Source organism: Amphiprion ocellaris, chromosome 22, assembly GCF_022539595.1.
Source record: "Amphiprion ocellaris isolate individual 3 ecotype Okinawa chromosome 22, ASM2253959v1, whole genome shotgun sequence".
NCBI classification, from domain to species: domain Eukaryota; kingdom Metazoa; phylum Chordata; class Actinopteri; family Pomacentridae; genus Amphiprion; species Amphiprion ocellaris.
The window spans coordinates 15,901,853-15,928,884 of NC_072787.1; the positions used below are offsets into that span (position 1 = coordinate 15,901,853).

At 40.3% G+C, this 27,032-nt stretch overlaps 1 protein-coding gene across 2 annotated transcripts; it reads left to right on the top strand.

Moving 5' to 3' along the window:
* Window positions 1–11: 11 nt before the first annotated feature.
* Window positions 12–17,806, top strand: qtrt2 (queuine tRNA-ribosyltransferase accessory subunit 2). 2 transcript variants are annotated; one of them, XM_035958067.2, is made up of 9 exons: window positions 12–209; window positions 324–587; window positions 673–728; window positions 4,901–4,977; window positions 7,757–7,966; window positions 8,980–9,179; window positions 12,370–12,539; window positions 16,429–16,543; window positions 16,692–17,806. In XM_035958067.2, exons 2-9 carry the CDS (start codon window positions 370–372, stop codon window positions 16,951–16,953), a joined length of 1,308 nt encoding a protein of 435 aa, XP_035813960.2. In that variant the 5' UTR covers window positions 12–209; window positions 324–369; the 3' UTR covers window positions 16,954–17,806. The 2 variants fall into 2 exon arrangements, with proteins under 2 accessions (XP_035813960.2, XP_023147857.3); XM_023292089.3 differs by having other exon boundaries at window positions 13–209; window positions 12,370–12,521.
* Window positions 17,807–27,032: the final 9,226 nt, after the last annotated feature.

Here is a 27,032-nt window from a genome sequence, read left to right on the forward strand (position 1 = left end):
TTCCACCGTCGCACTTGATGACGACATGTTTCCACGACTTGTAGTTCCCGTTTAGCAGTTTTGTGGGTAAGCTAAAAGAAGATGCTCTTGAATTAAATCATTTATAATTTAAGCACGCACAACCGTGAATGTGTAGGTTTTCTTAAAACGTGTCACTGAAAAACAAGAAACATTTCAAATCGGCGAGAAGCGGACTGAAGCTGTAACACGTGAGTGGCTATGCTAACTAGCTACGTGGCTAATTCGCATGCTTTTTCAGTTACAGTCGGCGCTTGTAGCTAACTTTAGCTAACTGTCATTCGCACTTGGTGGTTGTGGATTAGGTGTTGTGGTGTAGTTCGGTGCTTCTGTTCGACTGGAGCTGTCCGTATGGCTGGCGGCAGGATGCAGCTGGAGCTGTCCCGGGTGGTTCAGGGGAGAAGTCGCCTGGGTGTCCTGAAGGGACTCGGCAGGACGGGACAGCACTCTCTGGAGGTCCCTGGGTGTTTGCTCTACACGCACTTTGGGACGGTCCCCCACCTCACCCAGGACACGCTGCACACCCTGAGGAACCTGCCCTCAGTCACTCAGGTCACTCTGTCCAATATGTAAGCTATGCCCAGCACGAACACTCCCACACACACTGAGCTTTATATCAAATCTAACTTCCATCTCCATCACCTCTTCCTCTAGAGCAGAGCACCAGGAAGTGTTGGAGGAGTTTAAGGATGGATTCAGGAAGTTTGCAGGTACAGATCTACATTTTGCTCTCTTTTCCTTTACTATCATTTATGCTCAAGAGAGTGGAAACTTCACAAGGTTGGCAAGATCTGTCCGCTGAAAATCTTGGGGTGACACACCAAAACCAAAAGAATTACACTTTCAGAAATATAACTATTACATTGTCATAGAGGCAAATTAAAAAAATAAGTCAGCATGAGAATCACATTCAGATACATACATGCTTTCTCATTTTACAGTGAAAGTTACTGGTTATCTAATATGCATAGACTAACACAGTTCCAGTTAACATTTCCATAATTAGGGTGAATGTCATTAAAAATGTCCCAAGAGAAGAGATGTGGCTGTATATTTGAGGGTAAAATCACCTACAGGCAAAACATGCAGTTATGATTATAATATGGAAAATTCTGTGGATGCAGGATGATTATTTATCTAACTACAGCCAATTGTGGTTCAATAGAATGTGCTTTCATTGTTAGTCAGCTACCTGTTGCCATATTTTGGTAGTTAATAATGATAGAGGCCTCATTCTGCAACGGATCAGATTTTACCAGTAAAGTAATATTGAGCTGTGATGGAGCTCAGGATTTAACTATGTAACAAATGTTTTGACTGTAAATGATGTGTAACAACTCACCTGTCTGTAGTGAAGAAAACACACAGTGCCTTTTACAGTTAGATGCTGAATTAATCTGTTTTCATGTTGGGTATAATTTATATTTCTAATTATTTAATTAAGTAACTGTTGTGTTGTTTTGTGTGCATAAATGGAATCATATGGATCCTGCTGCTCTGAAGCTGCAGGTATTTAATGAAGCCAGAGGAAAGACTCAACATACTGAACTTCAGCTCATGTTAACAGTTTGAGGTGTATGTGTGCACCTCCATCAACTAAAGGCACCAACTGGATCTTTTGCAGTCTTTTTGATTTTTATGATCTGACACATAGCTGACTAGCTGCTGGTATGCAGAACTGTTAGTCATCTGATGCTGCTTTCACTGAAGCTTTGATATCAGGTTTTCTCTGAATGAACTTGACCTATCAGACGTGGGTGTGCCCACAGGGGTGACTGGCCAATGGAGATGAAGTTGAGGCTTTTAAACGTTACAAAGAGCAAATTAGACATGAATCATGATGACATCCACTGCTTTTTGAGGGTATTCAGCATATTCAGGATTGATTAAAATTTAATCTATCATCAGGCTTTTAACTAACTGAGACTCGTGTATATATGGTGCAGCTTTATTCACTTTTCAGATATATACAGCAGTTTTCAAGCGTTTGTATGACTTGCTGTAATATATGCAGGTGAAGGCAGTTTAATGGAAATTACATAGATGGGTGTTGGCAATGTGCGGATCTGATACTTCCACACTGGACAACAGACTCAGGAACTAAATGATTTGTAAGCTGTTGTCAGTTGTAGCCAGAAACAATATAAAAATGCTTCCACACTGTGGACAAGAGGCTATAAAGCCAAGACTTCACATAACAACAGACTACAAAGTGGCAGCAACAATAAATCACTAAACCAACTTTCAAAATCAAAAGTTATACACAATTTATATGTGCAAGAATAGCACATGGGATGAAAGCGACATGAAGGAGGAGGATCTTGACAATCCAGTATAACATTAAGTCTCTTTAGGAGCTGCCTGGTATAAATGATGTTATAAATACGTTTTCTTGTCCACATCACCAAGCTAGCATTTTTATTTCCACCTTATTAAAGCTGTAAATTGCAGCCTTTTAAAAATGAACCACTGACACTAACGTTATTGAACATTTTCAAAAAAATTCTCAGCTGCAGCTCTACCAGATTTGATTTCAGCAGAAATGAAGCAAATAAGCGTTACATCTATTTTAGTCAGAGTCACTCTATGGGCCTTCGTGTCTCAATTGGCAGCCTTCGATAAAAGATCTTGATTTTGTAATGGATACAGGAATCTCCAGGGTGAAAGGGGCTTAGAGAAATAAATAAATGCTGGATTGAACATATAAAAATCTCTTTTCTGACTGTAAATATTTTTCATAAAGTACACTTTGCTCATCCACTTTAATGGAACCTGCTATGTGCTGTGTTTATTCCATATTTTTTGTGTCTGCCTCCTTATACTTAACTCTGGTCCTCATTTAACACATATCTGCCTCTCCCAGGGGATAAATTACTCAGAATCAGAAATACTTTATTGATCCCTGAGGGGGAAATTGCTTAAATTAAGATTTGTGAGAAGGGTGGGAGCCCTTATCCAGTGAGGTTGGGGCTCATACACCAGACTGTCAACAGTAGAAATAAGGACGGTTTCTTCACTAGAAGGTAGTTCTAGTTGAAACTATACGCAGTGTCTGCTGTTAATGCAAACTGTCCAGACTGAAAGCGGCTCTGTTTCTGGAAAATTGTCTTGCAGTTGAATTTCTGAATGTTAATCTTTATTGTTGAACCACAAACTAAATTCCATTAACTTTCACTGTATTGGTGACAATTCAGTCCAATATCTCAAATTAAATCTAACTATCTAGATAGCCTGTTCCACATGGGAGAAACCAGAGCACATTCATTTTTGCTTTACTTTATTTGTATGCTTTGTGTTAGTAATTTAGAGGTAATAACATTTTCAATGAATATGAAGAAAAAACAATAATACAGCGCCTCATTTATATAGACCTATGCTCAAATGCACTGCAGTTGCAGGCCAATTTTGATTATCGTCATCATTTTCATTTAATTTATGACTCAGGAAACACTGACATTCCTGCTATAAATGAAAACCGACATATCTCCGAATTGATCCAGCAAACCTATCTACACTAACTTATAGGCTGAGTATAATAAATTGTTTCCATAAGCCTGTTGCCTTATCGTATTTTTTTATGAGATTTGATCAGTTCATGTGTGCAGTAGTGCCACTACTGCATGGGCTATTGCATATAAGCAGCAAAACCGTAAACTGTCTGTAATAGTCTACTCTATATGAGGAAGAGGAAGCAATATTTGCTGAAAATATAAATGTGTACATGCATCGGCAACTCTGAAAGTGCTGGATTGGTCCTGAGCTTGATCCAGTGATTTCACTGTAGAAACTGTGAATTTGTGCAGCAGCTCGGCTGTTTGATTTTAGACAAGTGTTTAGATGAATAAGGCTGCTTCCAGGGACAATGAAAGAAGATTGAAATAATCAATGAAGTCACCTGCTCTGCCCCAAGCGTAAATTGTGCACAGCCCTTCTCTCAGTTTGGAGATTGTATCGATTCTGCTGCTGTGTGATGCAACACAGTCAATGAAAAGAAGGCAACATTCTACATTTGTTTGTGTCACACGGTGTCTGAAAGTGGATTTCAAGGGTTGTGTTTTAGTTTGTCATGCTGTGATACTGAAGGAGATGAAACTGAGCTCCAGCAGGGTGTGATTTGAATTTAAGGAGGCAGAGTTCAGCTCCAGTGGGTTGTTGTCCAAGTTAACACTTTGCCTCTCTCAATGGCAAAGCAACAAGTAAAATCTCACCTGAGTCACTCAATTCCAAGTCAGAGGCTGTGGAGGAGGGAAAGGGCTTTTTATTAAACTAACAGAATTAACCTTGTTGCTGTTCAGCCCCAATGTAGTTGTCATTTAATCCTTTGCATTAGTCTCCTTTTAATAACCACACCAGAGGAACCTGTGCTAAACTGAAAGACTGTATGTAGAGTTCAATATTGGAAAGCTGATTAGCTTTATGAGCTTGACTTAAAGGTGGCTTTGCTTTCAGTAATATTTCAACAAACGCCCCAGAAGAGACATATCTTTTGCTTTGTTGTACAACAGTGGCTGTGGTACTAAACTTTACCCTGCCTCAGGCGACCAGATTTAAAATTGGAAATGTAATCACAGTCGTGTCACTTGTTGCAGACTGTCAGGGGATTACCATAGAGCCGTCTGTACAGCCCCAGGAGGGAAGAGCAGTGATTGAATAATTAGAAATAATAGCAGAATTTGCAGCTATTAGGTCTTTGTTTTCTCACCTTTTGATCCTGTGCTGCAGCTGGGTTTGCTGATAAGGAAACACCTCAGTTCTCTCTCCAGGCCCACGCTGTAACCAACGCCTCACTCCAGCAGCTTGCTTCGTGCTCGGCTCGTGCCGACTGTAAGCCCTTTGCCAGGTTTTGTTCTCTGTGAGTGATGCAGTGTTTTCTGTTTTTCAGGTCTTCATGATACTGTGGTGTACTGCTCGCTTCACGACCCCGCGACGCTCTGCCCCACAGGTTATACCACCAACAAGGTGAGAAGAGGGCTTCTGCATAGAGGCTAAAGTAGCACTGACCTTTAGTCAGACATTAGGGGAACTTATGGGGTCTTGGGGTCCAGAAACGTGGAAACTGTGTGGAACTGCTGGCCCGTTAGATGCGTGAGAGAACACAATGTTATTTACTGCACGCTCCTGTGTTATTTAAGTTACTGCTGCTGTGCCACGTGCATTAAAGCCCACGTCACTCTCAATGTAATAAAGCAATCATTGTTTCTGTTGCTGCAGGTGTTTATCAAAGACGAATGAAAGAATCTGACAGCTGTAGGCAGCAAACAGGATGTCAGTTGGTCGATTAATGTTTTTGCAAAATCCTTAATTACATTTAGTAACATCTAAACGGCATATTTGTAAGTTTCAGACATTTATTAAACATGTTTCAGAGCTGCCTGAGTCACATTAACTGCTGTAGTGTGACACACATGTCAGTAGGTTATGTAATAGATACCCGTGGGTGGTGTAGTGCTACCTGGGCAAACGGGGCTCAGTTGGTTCTGGATGGGTGATGGTGAAAGAGCCGATACCATCAGCGACTCCAAGAAGAAACATCCAGAAGATTTACTGCATGTTTAAAGAAGTGTAATACATAAACTACAATAGTGAAAGAAGCGAACCTCTGCTGACTAAAGACACACAAACTGAGGTTTTTGAACTCTACAGCTTTCATCTCTGTGTAGAAAAATGAAGAAAAGCTCAGTTCACTGTAATAAGTAACCTCACCACCTTTAATACATCTATATGTCTCATAATGTGCAAAAACAGGGTCACCCCTGACCCTGATGTGTCACGTTAAGTTCCTCTTTGTTGCACTAATCTTGAGGTCCAGAAAGGGGTCGTTTCTTCATATTCAGGACGGTGAATCGGTGGTGGTCCTCACTGAACCCAAAGCTTTGGCATTGCACTCACGGCTTTTGTGCTGCTTCATAGTTGCACACAAATTTTTATTTTGAAGGTGACGCCTTTAATTTCAATGGTGTCATACAACTGTGTTTTCCTTAACAAGCAGAAATGAAGTGAAAATAAATATAAAATACCAACTGACAGATCTGTTAATAGGGTTCATAAAAAAAGGAGGACATGGTGCATGTAACCTATTTTCTATTTTATATTAAGGGGGACACAGTCCCACCAGACAATATGTGCTTGCACCTCAGCATAACATCCCCTGAAAATGTGTTTTTTTCTGACTACCAATGGTTTCATTTCAAACTGTGTTGCCGTGAAGAGCAGGTGCATTCCAGGACATCACTGTTGAGTGTGGTTACAGGTTGAACAGAGCAAATTTCTGACCACAGCGTAGAGATGAAAGTTTTAAACTTACCCCTCCATCCATTATCTATACCCCACTTAATCCTCATTAGGGTCGTAGGGGGCAGGAGTCTATCCGAACTGACTGAGGGCACATTCACACCTATTTTCAATATTAGAGTTATCAGTTAACCTCAGTATGTTTTTGGACTGTGGGAGGAAGCTGGAGTACCTGGAGAAAACCCACGCATGACAGGGAGAACATGCAAACTCCATGCAGAAAGATCCAGAGCCACTGTGCTGCCCTGAAACTTAACCAGAGTTATGCTATTTTTATTTGTATTTCATTCCTATCTAAATGACTGGTTAACTTGATCAGTAACTGGATCCTTCAATGACTTGTGCAATAGAGGTCAGCCTATAAATGCATGTATTTTACCGCTATTTGAAATGTGGGTCATTCTGCCTCAATTCACCTAATGGCCCACACCTCACCATCTTCAATTTGACAGCTTTTTTTCTTAAAAAGTGTTGAATATTGATTGAGTTGACCATGTGTAAAATCTGGGGTCATAGGTAACATTAGTTTTTGAGTAAAAAATTCTTAAAGAAGGTGGGGTCATGTCAATTTTTGCTCCATTTTCTTCACACCTATCTGTGGATCAATGTTTAAAGAGCCATAACTTAAGAAATAATGTAGCTAGAGACATTTTATAGGCTCATTGATACGTACATATCAACCTCTGGTTTGAGAGGACAATACAAACCAGTTATACGATGGTTCAAATTTGGTCTTTATTTTTTTTCTATTTTGATATTCCGCCAACCTTAAAGCCATCATTTTCACCATAAGAGGCTGAATCTTTTTACCTGCAATTGGCACAAATTGGAGCTTTATAATGTAGAGTATGGTGCCAGTCAGAGCCAACATTTGAACATGAACTGAGCAGGTATTACAGGTGAAACCACTCCAATAGTGTCCCAACTAGAAGAATTATATAATATTGTTACTGGGCTAAAAGAAAAGTCCTTTTTTTCCAACTCACAGTCCTTCAAATAATTTTAGGAAAAGTGGTACTATAAGCAAACACGTGTATATGTCAGACATATATATTTACTTGTTTTCTTTATCAAGATCAGCTTTTAACTCAATTACCTGAGATTATACACCTTTACTTTATAACATATGTATGCACAGAAAAAGAAATCTGACAAATATGAGACGGTCAAGCGTAAACCTTTTAAAAAATTTGGTTAATTGAAATGGAATGACCTGTACTGATCATATCATAGCATAAAGATACATTTCCTCCTACAGTCCATTCAAATGGCAATTACCTTTCAGTTTTACTATGTTGGACAGTGTGCTTGTAGCCTTTTCTGTATGAAAACTTCTGAAGAAATACTCATTCTGAGCACAAACTCTCTTTCGACACTTCTTGCCAGTGTCCAAAGGTTAGCGGACAAATGTTTCCTCGGATGAAAAATGTCTCTCCGTTGTCATCAGACGGTGTCAGTGTGGGGCAGCGGTGGGCGGATCGAGCTGACAGTGGCCAAGTTCATGGCTCTCCAGAAGACCGTGCAGCCCGACTGGTACCAGAGCATGGCGGACGGAGAGACCTGGCAGAACAGCACGTCACGGAAAAGGGTCCGAAAGTCGGTGGATCGAACTCTCGCTCACTTGGATGAGTGTCTGCTGGTGCACCAGAAATCACAGGTACACACACATGAAACACCCGCTGCCTTTCACTTACCGTCTCTAAAGTCTGCCTTTGTAACTCTGTCATGCACAGCACAAGCACGCGAGACAAGGATTGATGTTTGGTAGTTTTGTAGTCAAAGGGGCGGCAGTGTAGCTGTTCTACAGCAGAAACATGTGAGATTGGGACGAATACATTATCAGTGGGTCCTTACTTTATCAGCAGGCGTGTAACGGTGCAGCATCAAGCATGACTAATGAAACACTCAGGTTTCCTTCCTTTTAAATGTGCTCAAAGACTACCTCATTTCATGATAGAGAGAACAGATTGAAAAAGACTTAAATGAGAAGAAACAGCAGAGGTGTCATGAGTGGATAAACGACACCTTTATTCAGTTACGCTTCAGAGGAGATAATGTCATTTAACCATACTGCTCTCGCCCGAGGATGTAAACAACTTCATTTATAACAAGAAGTTTATTGTGTTATTATGTTGGCATTTGTTACTTCCAGTCTTTGGTGCATCTTTTAGACATTTTTTAGGTGACTGTTTTTCACCTGTGGTTCTTTGTTAAATGCTGCAGTTATTTGCTGTTTTATTTCCCGACTGCAAACCGAGTTCTCCTCACAGAAATAAATGTAATGTGTGGAATCATGTTGAGCATGTAGAACTGACAGCGTGCTGAAAGTAATTCTCGATCAACACTGTACGCAGTGAGCTGCTTGATTACTAAGACGCTCCCTGGTCCCCCACTGTGTCTTTCATCCTCGCGATGTGCCGTCAACTACATGTCGAGTCATCAAATTCCAGATGGGTTGTTTCCAGAATGAAAGCTTTTATTTATATATTTATAATATACACTTGATTAAAAACCCACTTTGCCGCCACAAATCTCATCATGCACTGCGTGTGGTTATGAATTTTATAGCTTTTTATCTGTTTTACTGCTTTTTCTTCCACTTGCTCTTCCTTCTATGTTTCAGGAGTTTTTTTGTAAGTTGTATTTCACCAAACTGTCTGTCATTTGCAGGAGTTGGACGGAGTAGAGGTGTTCGGGGTGGTGGAGGGAGGAGACATCTTGGAGGAGAGGGTTCGCTCAGCCAGAGAGACAGCCAAGAGGCCTGTAGCAGGATTCTGCCTGGACGGCCTCCAGACGGCCTCCATGGACCAGAGACTGAGGACTCAGCTCATCACTGCTGTGAACAAGGAGCTACCTGAGGACAAACCCAGGTTTGTCTGCTTATGATGGTGGCAAACATAAATTGATTACAATTACTAAATCGTAGTCATGGTTTCATTTTCGGTGTTTAATTGAAGTCAGTCACTGAAAGCAGCCACTCAACTGGAACAACCAGAAAGAGCAGTAGTGATGGTTAGACAAAGGAACAGTTTTGTTTGGCGACTAAAAGCTGGGTAACATAAAGGCTTGTTGTTTATTTATCGACCAGCTTAAGATCAGCCTGTTGACAAATCTGTTTTTTTTTCCTGCAGGCCTGCCACTAATCATTGTTTTCAGCATCAATTAGGCTTTTTATTTTGACTGATACGGCACTCTATTAAAGGCTTAAATGTTTGTTACCATTTTGAAGAGATGTTTTCTTCAGGCTGCCAGCAGCAATTATTTCCACTATTGATCTGCCGAATGTTTTCTCAGTTAATTGTTTGGCTTTTAAAACATCAGAAAATCCAGAGGGGTCTTGTTTCCTTAATTATGTGAAATGTGCAATGATATGAAACAGAAAAAGGCAGCAAAACTTCATACTGAAACCGGCGACATGTTTATATGAAAACTGTCTTAAATGATTTTAAAAACTGTGAGCTAATTTATTAATTCACCATTTGTTTTGCCTTTGATCTAACTGGTAATATAAAATGATAGAAAGCAAACAACTATATGCTGTATTCATCAAACTCTAATAAGGAATTCATTAAGTGTTTTTACCTGATAGACAGATTAATGCACTTTAAATTTATCTGATTTCTATCCTCTTTGTGGTTGTCGCCGTTTGTGTGCAAAACAGTGGGATTGGGAGGCTGAGCAGGCGCAGTTGGTGGATTCTACTCAATCAATTAATTCTCCTGCTTGATTGATTATAAGTGAAAACCCTGCTGGCTTTTCGTGCTCCCCCACCACATCCACAGTCTGTCAGCAGTCATTATCTCAGCTCGACCTGGAAGCACCAGTGTCAGTTAGGTTTTATCCATTTTACCTCTTTTCATTACATTTCTCCAATCCTTCGCAGTGCCTGATTTCTTTTTAATTTTCTTGCATTTTTTCACCTTTATTTAAATACATAATCTAAATTGCCCAGTTTGAATTGAAAAACGGAGGAGACAAAATATTATTTTAGTGGGGAGAAATTAATTTCTCCTGGACTGCAGTGAGAAGTAGATACAGTCATATAGATAGATTTTAACACTGAGCTCATACATCAGGAAGCTAAACATGCAAACATCACTAATTTCGAATCATCTTGCAATCAAGTGTTTAGTTGTTTTCTTTCATCTTACATTTTTAATGTTTTAAGTTAATGTTTTAAGTGTGGAAAGACAAAATCCTGACTGTGATTATTATTTTATTCACTGTGCAGCCCTACTGTCACATTTCATACACAGGTGAAGTCAGTGTGCTTTACATTAAAGCATAGAAAAACTTGGAACACATAAGATAGAAAACACAAACATATACTTTCACATAAATTAAATAACCAGCCACCTGTACAATGTGCACATATATACATCCCAAAAAAGCCCCAAATTTTTTATTCCTATTGCAGCACATGAATTACAGGCAAACAGGCACACACATCCACTGACTACCAAAAGCCTGAGAAAGCAAATGTTTTAGGGCTGCTTTTAATAGAAGATACAGGTGCAGCAGATCTCAGGTCATCGGGCACTTTGTTCCAGGGAATAGTGTCATAATAACAAAATGCACCTTCATCTGATTTCACTTTAATTCCTAGTACATTCAGGAAACGCATGAGGATGATCTGGGTGACCTGACTGGGCTATAACCAATGAGCAGGTGGGAAATATGTTTGGGAAGCACATCTTTTAAGGCTGAGTAAACAAGCAGTAATACTTTAAAATGATTTGTACCCTCTGCCCACAGCCTGTATGGTGTTTTCAGGCCAGGTGTAATTCCTTGTTAGTTCAGTAGATGTTTTAATAGGCAGCTGAATTTGTCATTTTCAAGAAAAAACTCCAATCAGCCTCTGGTTCTAGTTTCTTAAATGTGAGAATTTGTTGCTTTTGTTTATGTTTGTTTGTTGTACATCATTCTAATGTGGGTTTTGTACTCCAGATTCCTCCCACAGTCCAAAAACATGCTGAGGTTAATTGATAATTCTGAATTGTCCGTAGAGGTGAATGTGAGGGTGATTGTTTGTCTCTATATGTAGCCCTGTGATAGACTGGTCATCCTCTGCCTTTCCCCTAAGCCAGCTGGGATAGACTCCAGCCCTCCGTGACCCTAAGGAGGATTCAGTGGTGTATAGGTATAGAGATGTGGGTTTTGTACTGTTGGTTGGACAAAATAAATCATTTGGATGAGGTCAGCTCGAATTATGGGAGCTTGAGGAAGGCACTTTTTTACTTTTGGAGAGACTGATTGAAAATAAACACCACTTGCAGTTCCAAACATAATCTTACATACAGATTAACACACAGGCGTAATGATAAAACAGAAACTTTGATTTAAAGCTTATTTAGCAGCTTGTAATCCAGCTGAATGGGTTGTATGATAATAAATGAGTTCCTTTGAAGATCCTAAAACCAGTCTTCATTTCTCTGCACTACACTGGCAGAGTATAATCTCCTTTTCAAAACCCAAGGACAAACTTCCTCCAGAAGTTGTTGGTTCTCTAAAACTAAATCAGCTTTTGAGAGACGTCTCTCTGGACAGCGTCCCACATGAGCACTCCTCTCCTGGAGATAATGGAGGACTTCTGCTTGTGGCTCTGAGGCTGAGAGAGTGGAGCTGCAAGGAGCGGCCGTCTGTAACCAGGAGCTCCCCGAGAGTTTTGCTAAGTTTGCTTTTGAACAGGCTCATCTCGAATACCGTGGGGCACCGTCCCTGCTGGTTTTTCCTGGCTGTTAGGGGATGCAGCTTCCCACTGGAAAGTGGATAGGAGTCATTATCGAATGCTAAATTGGGCTTGACCTTGACGCTTGCAGGCAGAGTCAGAGGGAGCCTGTTAGCTGGAAGCCCGAGAAAATAGTGAAAGCAAAAACACTCGTGGTTGTACGTGCTGTTGACTGAGGGAAGAAGGCTGCTGGTGTTTGTGCATGTGTCTGGTCTGGCAGTAATGTAGTTGACGTGTCGCATTCATTTTTATGGTTTATTGGCTGTTTTCTCCAGGAATTCCTGCTGTTTCTGAGTATGTTTGTTGACTGTGTGTTTGTATTTGACGTTCAGATTGCTGCAGGGTGTCGGGAGACCTGATGAGGTGCTGGCGTGCGTTGAGGCCGGAGTGGATCTGTTCGAGAGTTTCTTCCCCTTCCAGGTGACGGAGCGAGGATGTGCTCTCTGCTTCAGCTTTGACATCTCCCCGGACCCCGAGCGTGCAGGTAGAGCGCCCCCTGAAGGTGTGGCAAAGAGCTAGTTAGCTTTTTTTCTTTTCTTTCTTTTTTTTTTTAAACAATTATTAGCAGTGTGAAAGACAGTTGTGGTGCACAAATATTGATCTATTCATTTATAGATGCATTAATAAAACAGTTCTTTTAACTGTTAATAATTATAGTCAGTGCACTTCTGTTGTTCTCGGCATCATTTTAATGTTGCATGTAGCGTATCAGCAGGTATGGGTCAAGCTTGATTACTTTCCGCTGCTTTAGCATTCCCCATCTAATTTACATCAGCTTCTATTACACATGCATGATGTCATACTCTGCAGCACCCACGTTTTTCCTGAGAAAACAGCTTTCTTGTACTTATTAAGCCGTAACCTGTAACTGGCATTCCATTTCCTGACATGCAGCATTTAAATCAAAGCACACAGAGGTTTAATTTCAAATGTAAAAGGGGGCAAGAGGGGAGTAGGGAGGGAGGTAATGAGACATCTTAGAATTTGGCAGCATTTATTTTTACAATTCTGCTCTTGTAAAAGCAAAAGACCTTTCAGGTAAAAACTACCTTGCCCAAAGCCACAGAATGACATTTTTAAACGCAAGTGTGATGAAAGAAATTACCCCCAAAAAAGATGGAAAACATCAGCATTCTGCTTTCAGAGCTTGCAGTTTGCGCCTGGAGCAAACTGACATGTCACTGTGTAATTTAGAAGTTTGGGTAGGGTGTCCAGATTATAGAGACCCCCGAATGAAATGTGATTGTCATGGGAAATTTGATTCCTTTTATGTCATAGTTTAGTTAGCGTGATTTCTGTGCATGAAAGCGGTACGGACAGAGCAATGAGAAAAGACTGAATGGTGTGAATACGCTGAGATGTCATGCACAGGAAAGTATTAATGTCAGTGTTTTAGAAGGCAGAGAAATGGGCACTTTGATGGTTTCGATGGAGTTAACTGATAAAACCAAACCAATAATTAGCAAAGCAAGATTTGTTCATTTCCATAGGAGGAGGCTGGAGCTTAAAATGCATGTAGAGTCTATGCTCCTGGTTCTTATATGAATATAAAGGGGCATTCGTTTCACGCTGCTGCACTGAGTTACAACATGTTTAATCAGACTTTAATGGTTCAATGCAGAGTGTTGTCACCAAATGAACAACCCTTCATCTAGCTTCAATTTGGTGAGCAGCAAGGCCACGTCTGACAGCTGCTTGAGCCTGTTCGCATAATGAATAGGAAACAAGTGTGTGTCTGGGTGTAGATATGGTGATCATATCACCCTGCAGATGAGGCATTTATTTTTGCAACATCAGACCTGCCTATAATGGATGGTGAAATTATGCATGTGTGTTTGTTTATGTGTGTGTGTGTGTGTGTGTGTGCGCGTGCAAAGTAGCTGGTGTGTATTTTCTAGCCTCAGATCAGTTAAATAATTGGTTGGAGAGAATTACAGGTAGTGAAATGAAATCAATGGTGTATCTCTTAGCAGCTGCAGCAAGGTAACAATTAAGCCCGAGTTCCTGTTTTTGATCCAAAGTGGAGAGTTAAAGAAGAGTCATGAGAAGAGCTGTGGAATGTAAAGTGGTTCAGTCTGTTTGAAGAATGTGCCTTAAAAGTAAATTTTATTGTCCTTGAGGAGAAAAATGTATCGATATGGAGACATAAGGAGACATTTGACCATACATTTAACATTAAAAGCACCATAGATTGGTGAGAAAACTCTACCGTTTGTTTCGTGCTAATTAAAAAGTTGCACTAAACTCGTCTGACGGAGTAAAGTCTGGTATCTCCACATCTAGTGTCAGACAGCACTAATCGATTCTGCACAGGGAGCATAATGGAGTTCGGTGGAGGTGAGAGCAGTGATGGTGTCAAACTCAAAGAGAAATTCTGATTCCCCATTTGGCCAATTACAAAGCCCCACAGGGTGTGCATGTCAACACCTTCCACTTCCCAGCTATGGTCCTTTTTGACATGGCAGATCAAATGCTAATCCACCCTCTTCCTTTGTCGCACTCTTTCTTACTTCATTTTTAGAAAATCTTCCATGTATCCACCAATCTTTTTTCTCTCCTTACTGTGCTTAGTCCACTAATTCTGCTGTATAAAGTTGAAACATAGCAAATGCAGACTCCAACTTCTTGAATGTTTTAGCCTATAAAAAATATTATGCCATGCAAATGTGTAATTTTGGGGGGGGGAAACAGAAAAAGAAATTTGTCTGGTTTCTGTTGTGAAAAATCTAATTTGATGCTTAATGAGTTTGTTATACCTCTTAATTAGACTTAAATAAGTAAATTTAATCATCATGGGAAGAAAAAAATCCAATGTCTGATAATCTAGTCCTGCTAAAAGCTAGCTAGCCTAGTTTACCACAGTAGCAGTGATAATGTCTTTCTAGCTTCTGATTTTAGTGAAAACACAAGATGTTAGCGGTTAAACTACACTAAATCACATTTTAGATATATTTTAAGATTAAAGTCCGTCTCTGAATGTTAATTTAACCTGAAAAAACCATCACATGTATCAAAGTTAAATATTTATACGTTTTTTTAATGATTCTCTCATGTAACTCTGCTTCTTCAAGACAGCACAGATCTACATAGTCCCTTCCTCTCTCTCACCCACCTATCGCTACTCACTGCAGCTTGAGCACACCAGCTCACCCACTTAGCCATCAAGATTATTAGTTTAAATAAACACAGGAAGGTTTTGTTTGTAGCTGTTTTTTTTTTCTCTGCAGGTTTCAGATCAGGAACAGTCAACTTGCTTTGCTCCGGGGCCACTTTTGCAAAATGACATGAGTAATAAACATAGACTATACCTTTATTATACAGTCTGTGATACTAAAGTAACAATAATATTTATCAAATTAATTGAATTTAAAGTGTTAAAGGGCCTAGAACCTATGTTTCATTGAAATGATTTTTTTAAATTAACTGAGTAAGAGCCCAGAACCACTACTGAACATTTACTGTTTGAATCAGCAACCAAAATGTTTCCAGTGTGAATCGGTTTATTTAAAATGTGAAGTGAAAAATGGTAGATGTGCCAGCCAGCACAGTATCTCAGGCCTGATTCGGTCTGCAGGCGGCAGGACTTTTGGTTTCCTGAAAGTTCTGTGAAGTCTGTGACATTGGTTAAGAACTGATCCAAAAGGCATAAAATGAAGGTTTCCAACTGTCTGTGTCACAGTTTTAATAAGCAGCCTTCAATCTTCAATCTCTTTCTGCTCGGCTTCGATTTCAGTCGTGTCTCTGTAGTGCAAAATCCATCTTCTGCACAAGTTACTTCTTCCTACTTTACATTTTATTGGCTTTGGTCAAGCCTCATTTTATCCCGTTTTATTCTTCTGCTTATCACCCATCTGCTTTAAGCTCCATACAGACCCTGTGGTAATTTCCTTTTTATGTTTTGTTTGTACATTTTGTTGCTCTCTGCTTAACCTCTTTCAGTTCCCACTAAACCCAATTTGGTCCTCTGTAGCCTTTTAAACTCTGACTGCAATCATATGCTTTACTATGGACCGCTTTCTTCCTTATTCATCATCCTCCCCGCTTTAATTTTTTTCATCTTCCTCACATCTCTTGTGTCAGCGACTGGCCAGATAGCCTGTCCCCTCGCAAACAACCGTCTTATTAAATACAGCGCCGTTCACATTGAATTAAGTGAAATCACCTTCCAATGAACTCCCATCTATGCAAGACAGGCGTTGGTATTCAGAACATAGCCGGTAAGTAATTATATTAAAATGGTGGAGGGACTATAGGACACAGCAGGGGTCAAGCTACAGTATGTGTTTGTTTTTTTGCTGCTGGTTGTGCATACAGAGACTAATTCTCTGCTGAAAGATGAGATCATGGTGTGAATGCGCAGAGATTAATAAGATGCATATATGTTTTGGCAGTGTTGGAGCTGAGCGAAGAGAAGGACGCAGCAGGGGACACAAAACAGAATGGAGATCTTAATCATGATGATCAAACACAAATGACATCTTTCGAGATCAATCTCAAAGACAAGAGGTTTGTGGCAGCTATTGTAAGCTCCCAGAGGTTTTCGTAAACAGATGTTCTTAATAAATCTTTCATTTTTTTATGTCTGTCGAACATGGGATTTCCATTTACGATGCTTGTTCATCAATTTTTAAATTTCCTTTCAACTTTTGTCCAGGTATCAGGATGACTTCAGGCCGCTGGTAGAGGGGTGTGGCTGCTACTGCTGTAAGAACCACCAGAGGGCGTACCTGCACCACCTGCTGGTGACCAATGAGCTTCTGGCCGGAGTCCTCCTCATGATCCACAACACCTCCCACTATCACGGCTTCTTCAGTGCCCTGAGAGAAGCTCTGGCCAAAGACAAACTGGACCTCCTCAAGACACGGGTACTTAGGGCTGGAGCCCAGCAGATGGAAAGAGAGGAACAAGATGGATAAAAGACAGAGATAGAGGAGGGATTGATCTGAGGGAACAGGGGGGAGGGCTCTTCTTAGCTGGAGTGGCATGGCCAGAGGCAATCATGAGCACTATCTTCCTCTGTCAAGGCGAGTCACAGGATGAACTGTGATACGGGAGAGACCTTGAGAGTGACTCACTCCACATGTTGCTAAAGCCAAAGCCATGTCTCTGGTTAAAAGAGGAGGATAAAAGGATGAACAGAGCGGATAGAGAAGACTGTTTGAAGTTGGTGCCCAGTCTCACATCAGGAGGACCACTACTTTTAACTCATGTATTGATCTGAGCAGATAGCCAGGAGACAGACAGACAGACAGAGTGAGGTGGGGTGGCGGGAGAAAAAGAGGAGCAGAATGACAAGCCAGGAGGAATTTGCATTTAAGTAAAATTGTGCGGATGGATAGCAGTGAACTATTGGAGATGACTGAATCTCTGTTGTGACCTGGTTGCAGGTCAGTGCATGACTAATGTCTTTTGAACTCATTGACATAGCAGCACACACCAGGGGTAGAGAACCAATGAGGCTCATCAATCATTACAAAGATTTTTTTTTTTAATCTCAATAGATACCACTGCTGTCCTTTTTTTACATAAATAGGTGATGTGTAAAATCAGATTTCCCAGAGATTGTGTTTTTCTTTTTGTCATTTCATACTTTATAGATCTGTCTTCCGTCGAGCATCATGAATATTTTTTAATGTTTCACTTGGATACCTACGTTAAAATGAGCTTCTCGCATACATGGCGATAGTCTTCATGTAGCTCTCACTGTCACCCACTAACCATGCTGAGATTGTGCACTGCATTAAAGAGATCTAGAGAGTTTTGAGCTGACAGCTTCGCCATTCCTGCTGCTGAGAAGGGATAAAGATCAGATAAAGATATGGGTCTCCTCCCATGCAGTGATGGAGGGAGGCTTTTTGAAGGTGAGGGGATATAATTGACTGCCAGACCGTACAGATGTCTGTGGGGGACAGTGGACAGAGTGAGTGTCTGACAGATTTATAGAACAGCAGTGAGAAATTTTTTTTATATATACCAGGGTTACCTTAACTGCATCGGTCATTGTAAGGAAGGAGGTTGGTGGATTTGCTATCACCAGTAGGTGGGCGGTGTGCATAAATGTTTGAGGAGTAAAGGCATAAAATGGGTTGGGAAAGATGAAAAGATGGAACTTTATTCATGTCTGTGGGGAAAATGGGGGAGAGCTAAAACAAGCAGTGACCTCTAGACTGTTTATTTTAAGGTTTAATGGGATGGCAGTAGACAGAAACTACAGCAGAGAAGGTTGTAAAGTCAATCCCCCAGATTAGCTGGTAAAAATAGAAAAGGAAGTGAATGGATGTTGCCCTCATTTCCCAGGAAAACTGCTTTAGATGTTTTATTCTGAAAGAGTAGAGGTGATCAGCTGCTAGCAGGACAGTGGTTTGTTATGTAAATGAGTATCTGACAAAGATTTGCATAAAGGTATGCTCAACAAATCCACCTTTGGTAAATATAAACAGATCAGAAAGCAAGATTTCATGTGGTTATTATTACAATATTTAGGCTCATTTGAAGCAGTGACCACTGATTGTTTCTATTAAGTCTAGACTCCAGTCGATTACTCTTTTTGACATATTTATGAAGCTTGTGACCTTCAGCTGAATGCTAAGGTCGAACAAGTGATTGTAATAATAATGAGATACAACGCAATGAAATAGAATGTAAATAAGTGTATAGCAGATGGAGGAAGTTTAAATATAACAGCTGAGAGTTTACTGCGAGAGTGTGTTAATAAGAAAAATATAAGGTAGGAAAATGGGCATTTAGTGCATACAGAACGTACGAGAGTTTATGCAGGTTACGTTAAAGGTAGAGTACGCATTTTCTGAGACTATTTGTTTACATTTGATTTCAGCCAAATAAATACGCCCCTCCCTTCAGTGTTTCTTTAGAGACATGATAACTGGGTTAGCAGACCAATAAGAAAAATGTTCCAGCTTTACATCAGTGGAAATGAAAGTCTGTTTCTCTTAAATGAAGCACAACAAATGTGAGAATATAAAGAGTCATCTAATGAACAACATACAAGCGCAACATCCAAAACATAGCAAAATAAATACTAGCGAGATTTAGTTTGTCAAATTGTTTTTAAAGGTCAGGAAAACTATAAAACTGGGAACCGTCTTTTACAGGTGGAATTGGAGTCAATGGGAGGCTCAGTCTGTATTCATGAGCAAAGACACAAAGTTTGGTGGCGCTAACGTGCTTTTGCTTGACATTTCCGTTTTAAAACATAGGGCAGAGTAGCTGTTCTGTGATCATAATCGAACGGCCCTGTTGCTGGTTGGCCAGAAATGTGTTGTGTGGAACAATCTGAGACACTTTTATCCAGTTTGCAGAATCAGAGCTGTGCACAAACATCAGATTTTTTTTTCCAGCATACAATCAGAACAGACAGCTAACAGACAGTGAGGAGATATTTGTTGTATTCGACACTGGATTGGAATCGCTTACTCAACCTTTAACAGATCCCCACAAAGCTTGAGTGTTTCCCTCAGAATGTACGCGATATATGTGTGACATTACAACAATTGCATATTTACAAATTGACAGGGCAACACTAGGATTAATTGGATTATGCTTATATGACAAGCATTTCAAATATACAATCTCTTTTTAGCTCTGGTTGTGGTTTCCATCACTGCCTAAGAAAAATCATCAAAGCCATTAACCTTCTTCTTCTGTTTGGTGCTGGGCAGTTGGTTTACTGCATTTCAAAAAAAAAAAAGTTTATTCAAAACAGCCGCCTGCTGCAGCTGGAAACAAGTTTGGTGAGAGTCAAAATTCTAGGTTATATAGTCAAAGCAGTGAGCAGAGAAATGCTTAAATGCCTTCTACCGTGGGTTAACCGTGGATTTTTTTCAGTTGTAAAAAAAAAAAAAAAGAAAAGAAAAAGATTGTTGTAGATTTAAGCTGGCAATATCACACAAAACATTAATTACACATATTACACTTTGATTCCTGCATAACAAAGGCTCAAGTGTTTAAATATGAACTTATCGCTGTTATTTGCAGCTTGAACAACTATAAATAAACTAAAGTACTTCCATTGTTGGATAAACTTAAAGCAAAACCAAGCTAAGAGTCCAAACTAGCATTTCAGACAGCCTATTAGCCTTTTCTGATTCTACATAATTTCATTTGAGGAATTTTTGAGTAGTGGTCTGGAGCTGGGTGATGGTGATTGTGTTCAAGTTCATTCTCTGTGTACCTCTTTCTGTGCTGCACTCAGTCGCATTGGGCAAAATTTCCATGTAAAAGAGCTCTGAATGACACAGTCAGCAGGTGGCCCTCATTGCTCATTTCAACCAATTATACAGATGGAGAGTGCTATTCAGGCTGGATCGCTGCAAGTTTCTTTCTTTCACGCCGCTCTCCTGGACAAGTCTGCAGCGTGAGCAGAGCCTCGCATTTATCTGCCTCTTCTCATGGAAACCCGGTTATCTTGCTTTCATGATGGCACTACATGAAAAAAGAATGAGCTCCGCCACTCTCCCGAAACACCGAGGCTTTATGACAAAGTCTCATAAAGCCAGTAGTGTACAGTGCAGTGGGTGTTATCGTGGAGGAAATGATGGCCGGCAGAGGAGGTCTTATCTGTGAGAGATTGTGCTGTCAGAACAGAGTATCCAGAGTCTTTTCACAGGAGAGAGAGCCAGTATTTGTCACTTTGAGAGGCAAGCATCTGCAAAGCTTAAATCATTGATTTGACAAGGTGTTGCAGTAGCTGCTGCCATGGATGGATTATTGAACAGGCCTATCGGGCACAGGCCCAGGGGCCACTTGACCCTCAGGGGAGAGTCTGATTGAACATTTCCTATTGGAAAGGCGATCAAACAACCTCAACGAGTTGCAAAATCACTACAAAGAAACACAGAATCACTACAAAGCAGCCACAAGGAGTCGCAAAGTGACTAAAAAAGGTCAGATTTTTCAGTCTGGGTGTTTTTCCTTCTATGTAAGGAGAGGTGGGAGGTCCTCTACATGCCTCTGCCCTGAACTGTCTGTGTATTCAAAACTTGATTTGGCTTATTTCTCTGTGCTACAGAACTGGCACCATTAACCCACACTGTTTTAAATTCATTGCAAAAAATACCACTATATTCTATATGGAAGCAGCTCTACAGACCTGTATACAATCAGTCAGTTGTGTAAAATTAGTATTAGATGCTTGCTCTCTGTCTCTTCTTTGGCACATATCTGCTGTATTTTCTCTTTTGAATACCTGTGCAAATACGGTTCCACGAATCCATCACCTCCAGCAGTTTCTTATTGCACACCAGACATATATTCATGTGTATTGACTGCACTCCGTCCCAGACATTGCAAATTTCTCCGATACCTTCAGCACAAGATCAAGAACTTGTGATTATGCAGCACAATAATCCAGAAATGCAGTGTACCTTACAGGAACTACCAAAAGAAGATTTTGCTGACAATAAAAGAAGCAATAGGAATTATTGCTTATTCTTTAACTACACACAAGCGCAATAAATCAGCATGGTGCCAGGTTACCTCATAGGTTCTCCTTAATTTCACACAATCAAAAACAATACCGAGGACGGAGACGACTCCCTCGGCAGCTCCTGACCCTCTCCTCCATCCCCATGGTAACCCTTGACCACCAGCACTGAGCAGCCGGGATTCTCGCCTATCTGCCGGCCATAAATGATAGCTCGCTAAACAGGAAGCCTTATTAGCTCCCCGATGTATTTCAGGATTCATTTATACACATAAATCATCAGCTGACAATGTTCTAAATCAGCAGGGACCTTTTCCCGGCGTTGGACACCCTGAGTGAATATTTTATCACGGCTGTGACTCTGCGCATCATAATGTATAAGTGTAGGTTAAAGCACTTTGCTGAAATATACAGAGAAGGTCATAGCACATTATTGCTCAAGTTTCACTGGTTACCGCACCTCCTGACCTTCTGCCCTGGTGTCTTGTGTAGATTTAATGGGTTGTGATATATAGCCAGTAAAGACGGAATAGAAGAATTGTAGAATTAAGCTGATTTCTGTTTTTGCAGCTCTGCACACATCTCTGTAACTTTTAGTAGCCATGTATAGCCTCACAATGTTCGGGTGGTGTTGCAGCACTGCGCAGGCCTCACTGCATGTCATGCTTCATTACTGGGATTTTTATATGGTAGCTAATTCACATTATTCCCATTTTTATCTCCACCCCAGATATTCAACCCTCTGAACTTCACAGATGCTACCAAAACGGGGATGAAAGATGGTAACGGACATTTCACTACTTACACTTTCATTATTTACATTTACATCTGTGTAAATACAGCCTGCTTCAATTTCAGCTGAAAAGTCCCTGAATTTTTTTCATGTGACTCTTGGTCACAGCTGAGTAACTAATAGCTTCTTAGTTGCACCAAAATGTAGATTTTTTTTTAAAGTTTTTTTTACAGAATCTGTTTAGTGTAAACTGTCTATTTATGGCAACTTTTTAAATGAGAAAGGTAGAACAAAGGGATTTTCAAAAAATAATCCCGCTTACAAGCTTAGATTCGGTTGTTTTTCCTGACATAGCCTCACGTCACACATAATTAGCTCAAGGGAATCTGATGATTCTTTCTCAGAAGTGAAATTCTGTGGAACCTGTACAATTAAATAAAAAAATATAAATAAAACTTTCAATTAACTTACAATTAAAAAAAACATCTTCAGCAGAAAGAGGAATGAGATAAGTGCACAGCCACAGGCAGGAGCGAAGGACCTCCTGTGGAGCCTTTAGTCTCTTCTCACCAGAACACCGTGCAGAGATATTACCAAAGAGGGAGAGAAGCTCTGAAAAAATCCTCATTTCCGCAACTGTATGCAGATTGTTCAGGTCCACTCTAAGACTCAATAAGCTTATTGAGTCCTCTGGTGTTTTTCACCCTCAGGCCTTTGTGCCAGCAGACCACATACAGGGTAAAAAACAGCACCTGCCACCACGGACTCATAAAACACCTACAGCATGGAGCCACAGGACCAGAACCTCCACAGACAAAACACCTGACTCTGCCCCTTCCTGCAGAGAGACTTTCTGGTCCAATCTGTCCAAGTGAACTGTCAGGTATCTGTAGTCCTGTACCATCTCCACCATCTCTCCCCACTAATGGAAAGAGGAGTAGCAGGAGTCCCGGATCTCCTCAAGTAACCTTTGTTTTACTGATGCTGAGCTGCAGATGGTGCACCAGGCTGTACCTAATTTTGGCTCCACAGAAGTGCACTTTTGTCCAAATGGCCTCCCACATGTAGTTCAGATAGGACACTTAGTGAAGGAAAAAGGAGGAGCTATGCTTTGGATTACAGCTCCTGAACTTTAATGGTCTGAAACCTAAAGTGCTTGAGCCATTTACATATATTGACTCACCAGTGAGTGAGGGCAGTCAGCTAATTAACAAAAAACACTTTCAATCAGACACTAGAGAGAAACAGTCAGAACTTGAAATGTAACAGATGCCACCTAAAGACAGATATGAGAAAATATATTTCAAACTAGACGCTATAATCTGGCTCTATAATCCAGTGCGTGGATACTGTGATTTTTCCTCAATTATGGCAAACCTGTACACTCAAGAACCACCTAACAATATTTTAAATATAAACCCTGGACAGGCTGCTATTGAGTCACATAGCTGCTACCATGGAGACAGGCAGCCATTAACGCTCACATTCAAACCTGCAGCCAATTTAGAATCACCAGTTAACCTACAATGCATGTCGTTGAACTGTGGAAGGAAGATGGAGTACCAGAGGAAACCCATGCAAGTAGAGAAAGAACATGCAAACTGAACCAAAAATTCCTACAATTACAATGCTAAAGACAAGAAAAGCACTCAGTGAGCTCAGTACTCCACCAAGGCTGCTCAGTTGTATGATTTCTGATGGATAAGTTCTGACAAGTCTGCAGCGGTGGATTTGTCGAAGGATCGCAATCACGTGATCATCAGCAGGCAGCTGACGTAGTGTTCACTTGTTGTCATAGTTACAGTGACACCGTGCTGCTATCTCGCAATGATACAGAAATCTTCAAAAAATCTATGGATCCAGACTCTAAGTCGCATCACTGCTAAAATCTAATCACTTGGTCCTCGTCTCATTTCTAACCTTCCCTGAAAATGTCATCCAAATCCGTTACTCTGTTTTTGAGTAATGTTGCGCACAGACAGACTAATAGACAGAAGGACAAACGCGTTCCTTGGAGTAATAATTATCTCAGCTCACGTACTTAATTTTTTATAAATGGGTCATACCTATATGTTAGTGCTTTTCTTCTATAGGCACTGCATTTTTTCTCATCTTATGTAATTTAAAAAAATCATTCTGTAATATCTAGCACAAGAACATCCTTTGGGATTAATTAAGTCCTTTCTTCTCTTATATCATCATCATGGCTCTATAGCATGTTTTCCATGGTCACAGTCTTTTCATCTTTCATTATGCAACTTAACAGATCAATGCCAAAGATTCTAAATATCACAGTTCTTTAGTCTGTCTAGCTGTTGTAAACTGTTTTATGCAGAATGTTTAAAAAGTATGTGTTAGAATGTCAACATTTGCTAATTCACACTAAACACAGAGTAAAACTAAAGCTTATGGGAGTCTCATTAATTTTGCAGGTATTAACTTAGAATCCAAAGTAGGGGAAAGTGGGTTAAGATGAGCCTGTGGGTTAGTTGAGTGACCCTTTGTTTCTAGAAAACCAAGGAAGAAATTGGTCATGGGAGCAAATATTTTTGAAGAAGTATCCATTAAACTCCCCCCTCTTCAAAGGCTCAATTTGCCCCTTGCAGGTTGAGACAAGAAAACACTTTTTTCCCCCCCGGAAAGCTATATTTTAAAGCAGTTTATTTTAGATCCAAACCAATTATTCCCAGGGATGCCCCACAACCTAAAGTATATGTACATGTTTTATTTGTAGACAATGCTGTCATGCCTGTGCTGTAATGACACCACAAGTAAAAACTGACTCATCTTACCCCACTCTCCCCTATAGGACAAGTTGACATTTCAGCTGGATCATGATGAAAACCTAAAGGCTCACCAAAGTGATGAAAACTCATCCTTTAGGACACATGATTGCAGGTACCAATTTCTACGGTAATCTATTAATTACCTGAGGCATTTCAATTACACCTATGACCTTCAGTAATAAGAAACTCAACTTCTCTTTTTCAGTTCTGGAAGACATTTCACCTCCTATCCAAGAGGCTTCTACAGGCCTGTATATGCAGATGAGATGGAACAACCCCTTTACAAGCGCATGGCACAACACAGGTGAGCCAGCATGTCCGGTGAAGACTCAACAGTTCACCTGCATCTGAAGGATAAAATAAATGATGAATAAATGAGCACATTCTGGATACAGACGATTTGAGGGAAGAGTGAAGGGCGGCGTCTATTTTAAACTGGAACAGCCATCTCTGAACAGCGAAGGGTAATGTAATTATAATACAGTCTTGAGATTTCTCCCCCCAAAATTGTCTCCACTAATCACATCTCGAGTCATTCCTAATTTGGCATTTTCACAACCATTTACAGATGGAGGCCTGTTGGTCTTGGGGCACTGACGGGCAATTAGCAGGGTAATTTGGGGGTGGCATTTAATATCTAAGACTATTTATCAGTCAGAACTGAAAACTCCTCTTGAATTTGAGGTGGAACGTCTTCAAGAACCAAAAAGACATATTTACTTCTACTGAAGCTCTTGGGATTACCGTGACCCAGATGCCTGAGGATCTACACAGATACATTTCACTCGCACCTCAAATGTGAATCTCATGGTGACACTAGAGGAAGTCAAAAGGATGAAGTACATCAGTAACGTTTATCCTCTATGGAGTAGGAACATTTGAACACGGTGTTCATAGAGCTTTGCTGCAAGAAAAACAAAAGTCAGAATACAATGAAAAATATCCAGTTTCTTATCATAGAAAACAAACAAAAAAGCGCAATAAATCTTTGGAAGCAGTGGAAGTTTAGTTAATGAAACAATTAATTATTCTTTGTATTGTGCACTCTCATACACACAGGTGACTCTTTTTGACAAATCCTCCAGTTTTCCTACACACACACACACACACACACACACACACACACACACACACACACACACACGCACACACACAGTATAATGGATTCACTGCCCACCTACAGAAGAAAACTTGCAGGTTAATTGACTGGAAAGGTTGGCTTGATCGGCAAAAAAATAATATTTCAGAGGAGGAAGTGCTTTTTTTATTTGCCTCTGATTCAGCACAAAGGGAATCCACAGTAAGAAAAATGAGTGGAATTTTTAAACAATATTAAAAAACGATTTTTCTCTGACACATATTTGTCATACCAGTGGAAAGCAGAACAATTCACCCAGGACACGAGAAGAGAAGCATTTTTCATTTTTGTCACTGCGGGAGTGATGATGTGTCTGTGCAGTAATACGCCTCCTAAAGGCGTGATCATCGTGTGACGTAACGAGTGTCACCATCTGGGGATAATTTCTCACAATAGCACTGCTCAAACCTTTACATTTGCTTGTTTTTTGTGGCTAAAAGTTATCAAAAAAATGTGCTCCTGATGTTTAATTAGTTAAAGGTTTATTCAAATGATACCAAATGTCAGAAAAGGTTAGATGAGCTTTTGCTTCTTTAGTTTCTCTGTTTCACTAAAGCAGGCGTTTTCATTTTTATTGCTGCGCTGCCTTACAGGTCACAGAGAGTTGAAGGAAAGGTCAGCTGTGCTCAGTTTAGTAGGACAGTAGCTGGATGAAAAGGTCACGTAGGATCTGACCTTTACTGATGAGCCTCATTGGTTAGTACAGCAAAACGGGGAGGGAACGCTTCATTCGGCATAATTTAGTGTCTGGGCTGTTTGCTGAAATAGATGGAGGGTCTCTGAAGGTAAATCATCAATACTCTGAATTTCTTTGTCGCTTATTGCTCCACGTATACCATCTTCCTTCAGGGGTTTGCCTTAAATGATTTGTTGTACTTGAAGTGTTTACATCTCTT

What these genes read in the sequence shown, in the direction of transcription:
- qtrt2 (XM_035958067.2), top strand. Translation starts at nt 370, where the DNA reads ATGGCTGGCGGCAGGATGCAGCTGGAGCTGTCCCGGGTGGTTCAGGGG. An exon ending in TGGATTCAGGAAGTTTGCAG is followed by an intron (nt 729 to 4,900) that starts GTACAGATCTAC and finishes TCTGTTTTTCAG; the next exon opens with GTCTTCATGATACTGTGGTG. An exon ending in CTACCTGAGGACAAACCCAG is followed by an intron (nt 9,180 to 12,369) that starts GTTTGTCTGCTT and finishes TTTGACGTTCAG; the next exon opens with ATTGCTGCAGGGTGTCGGGA.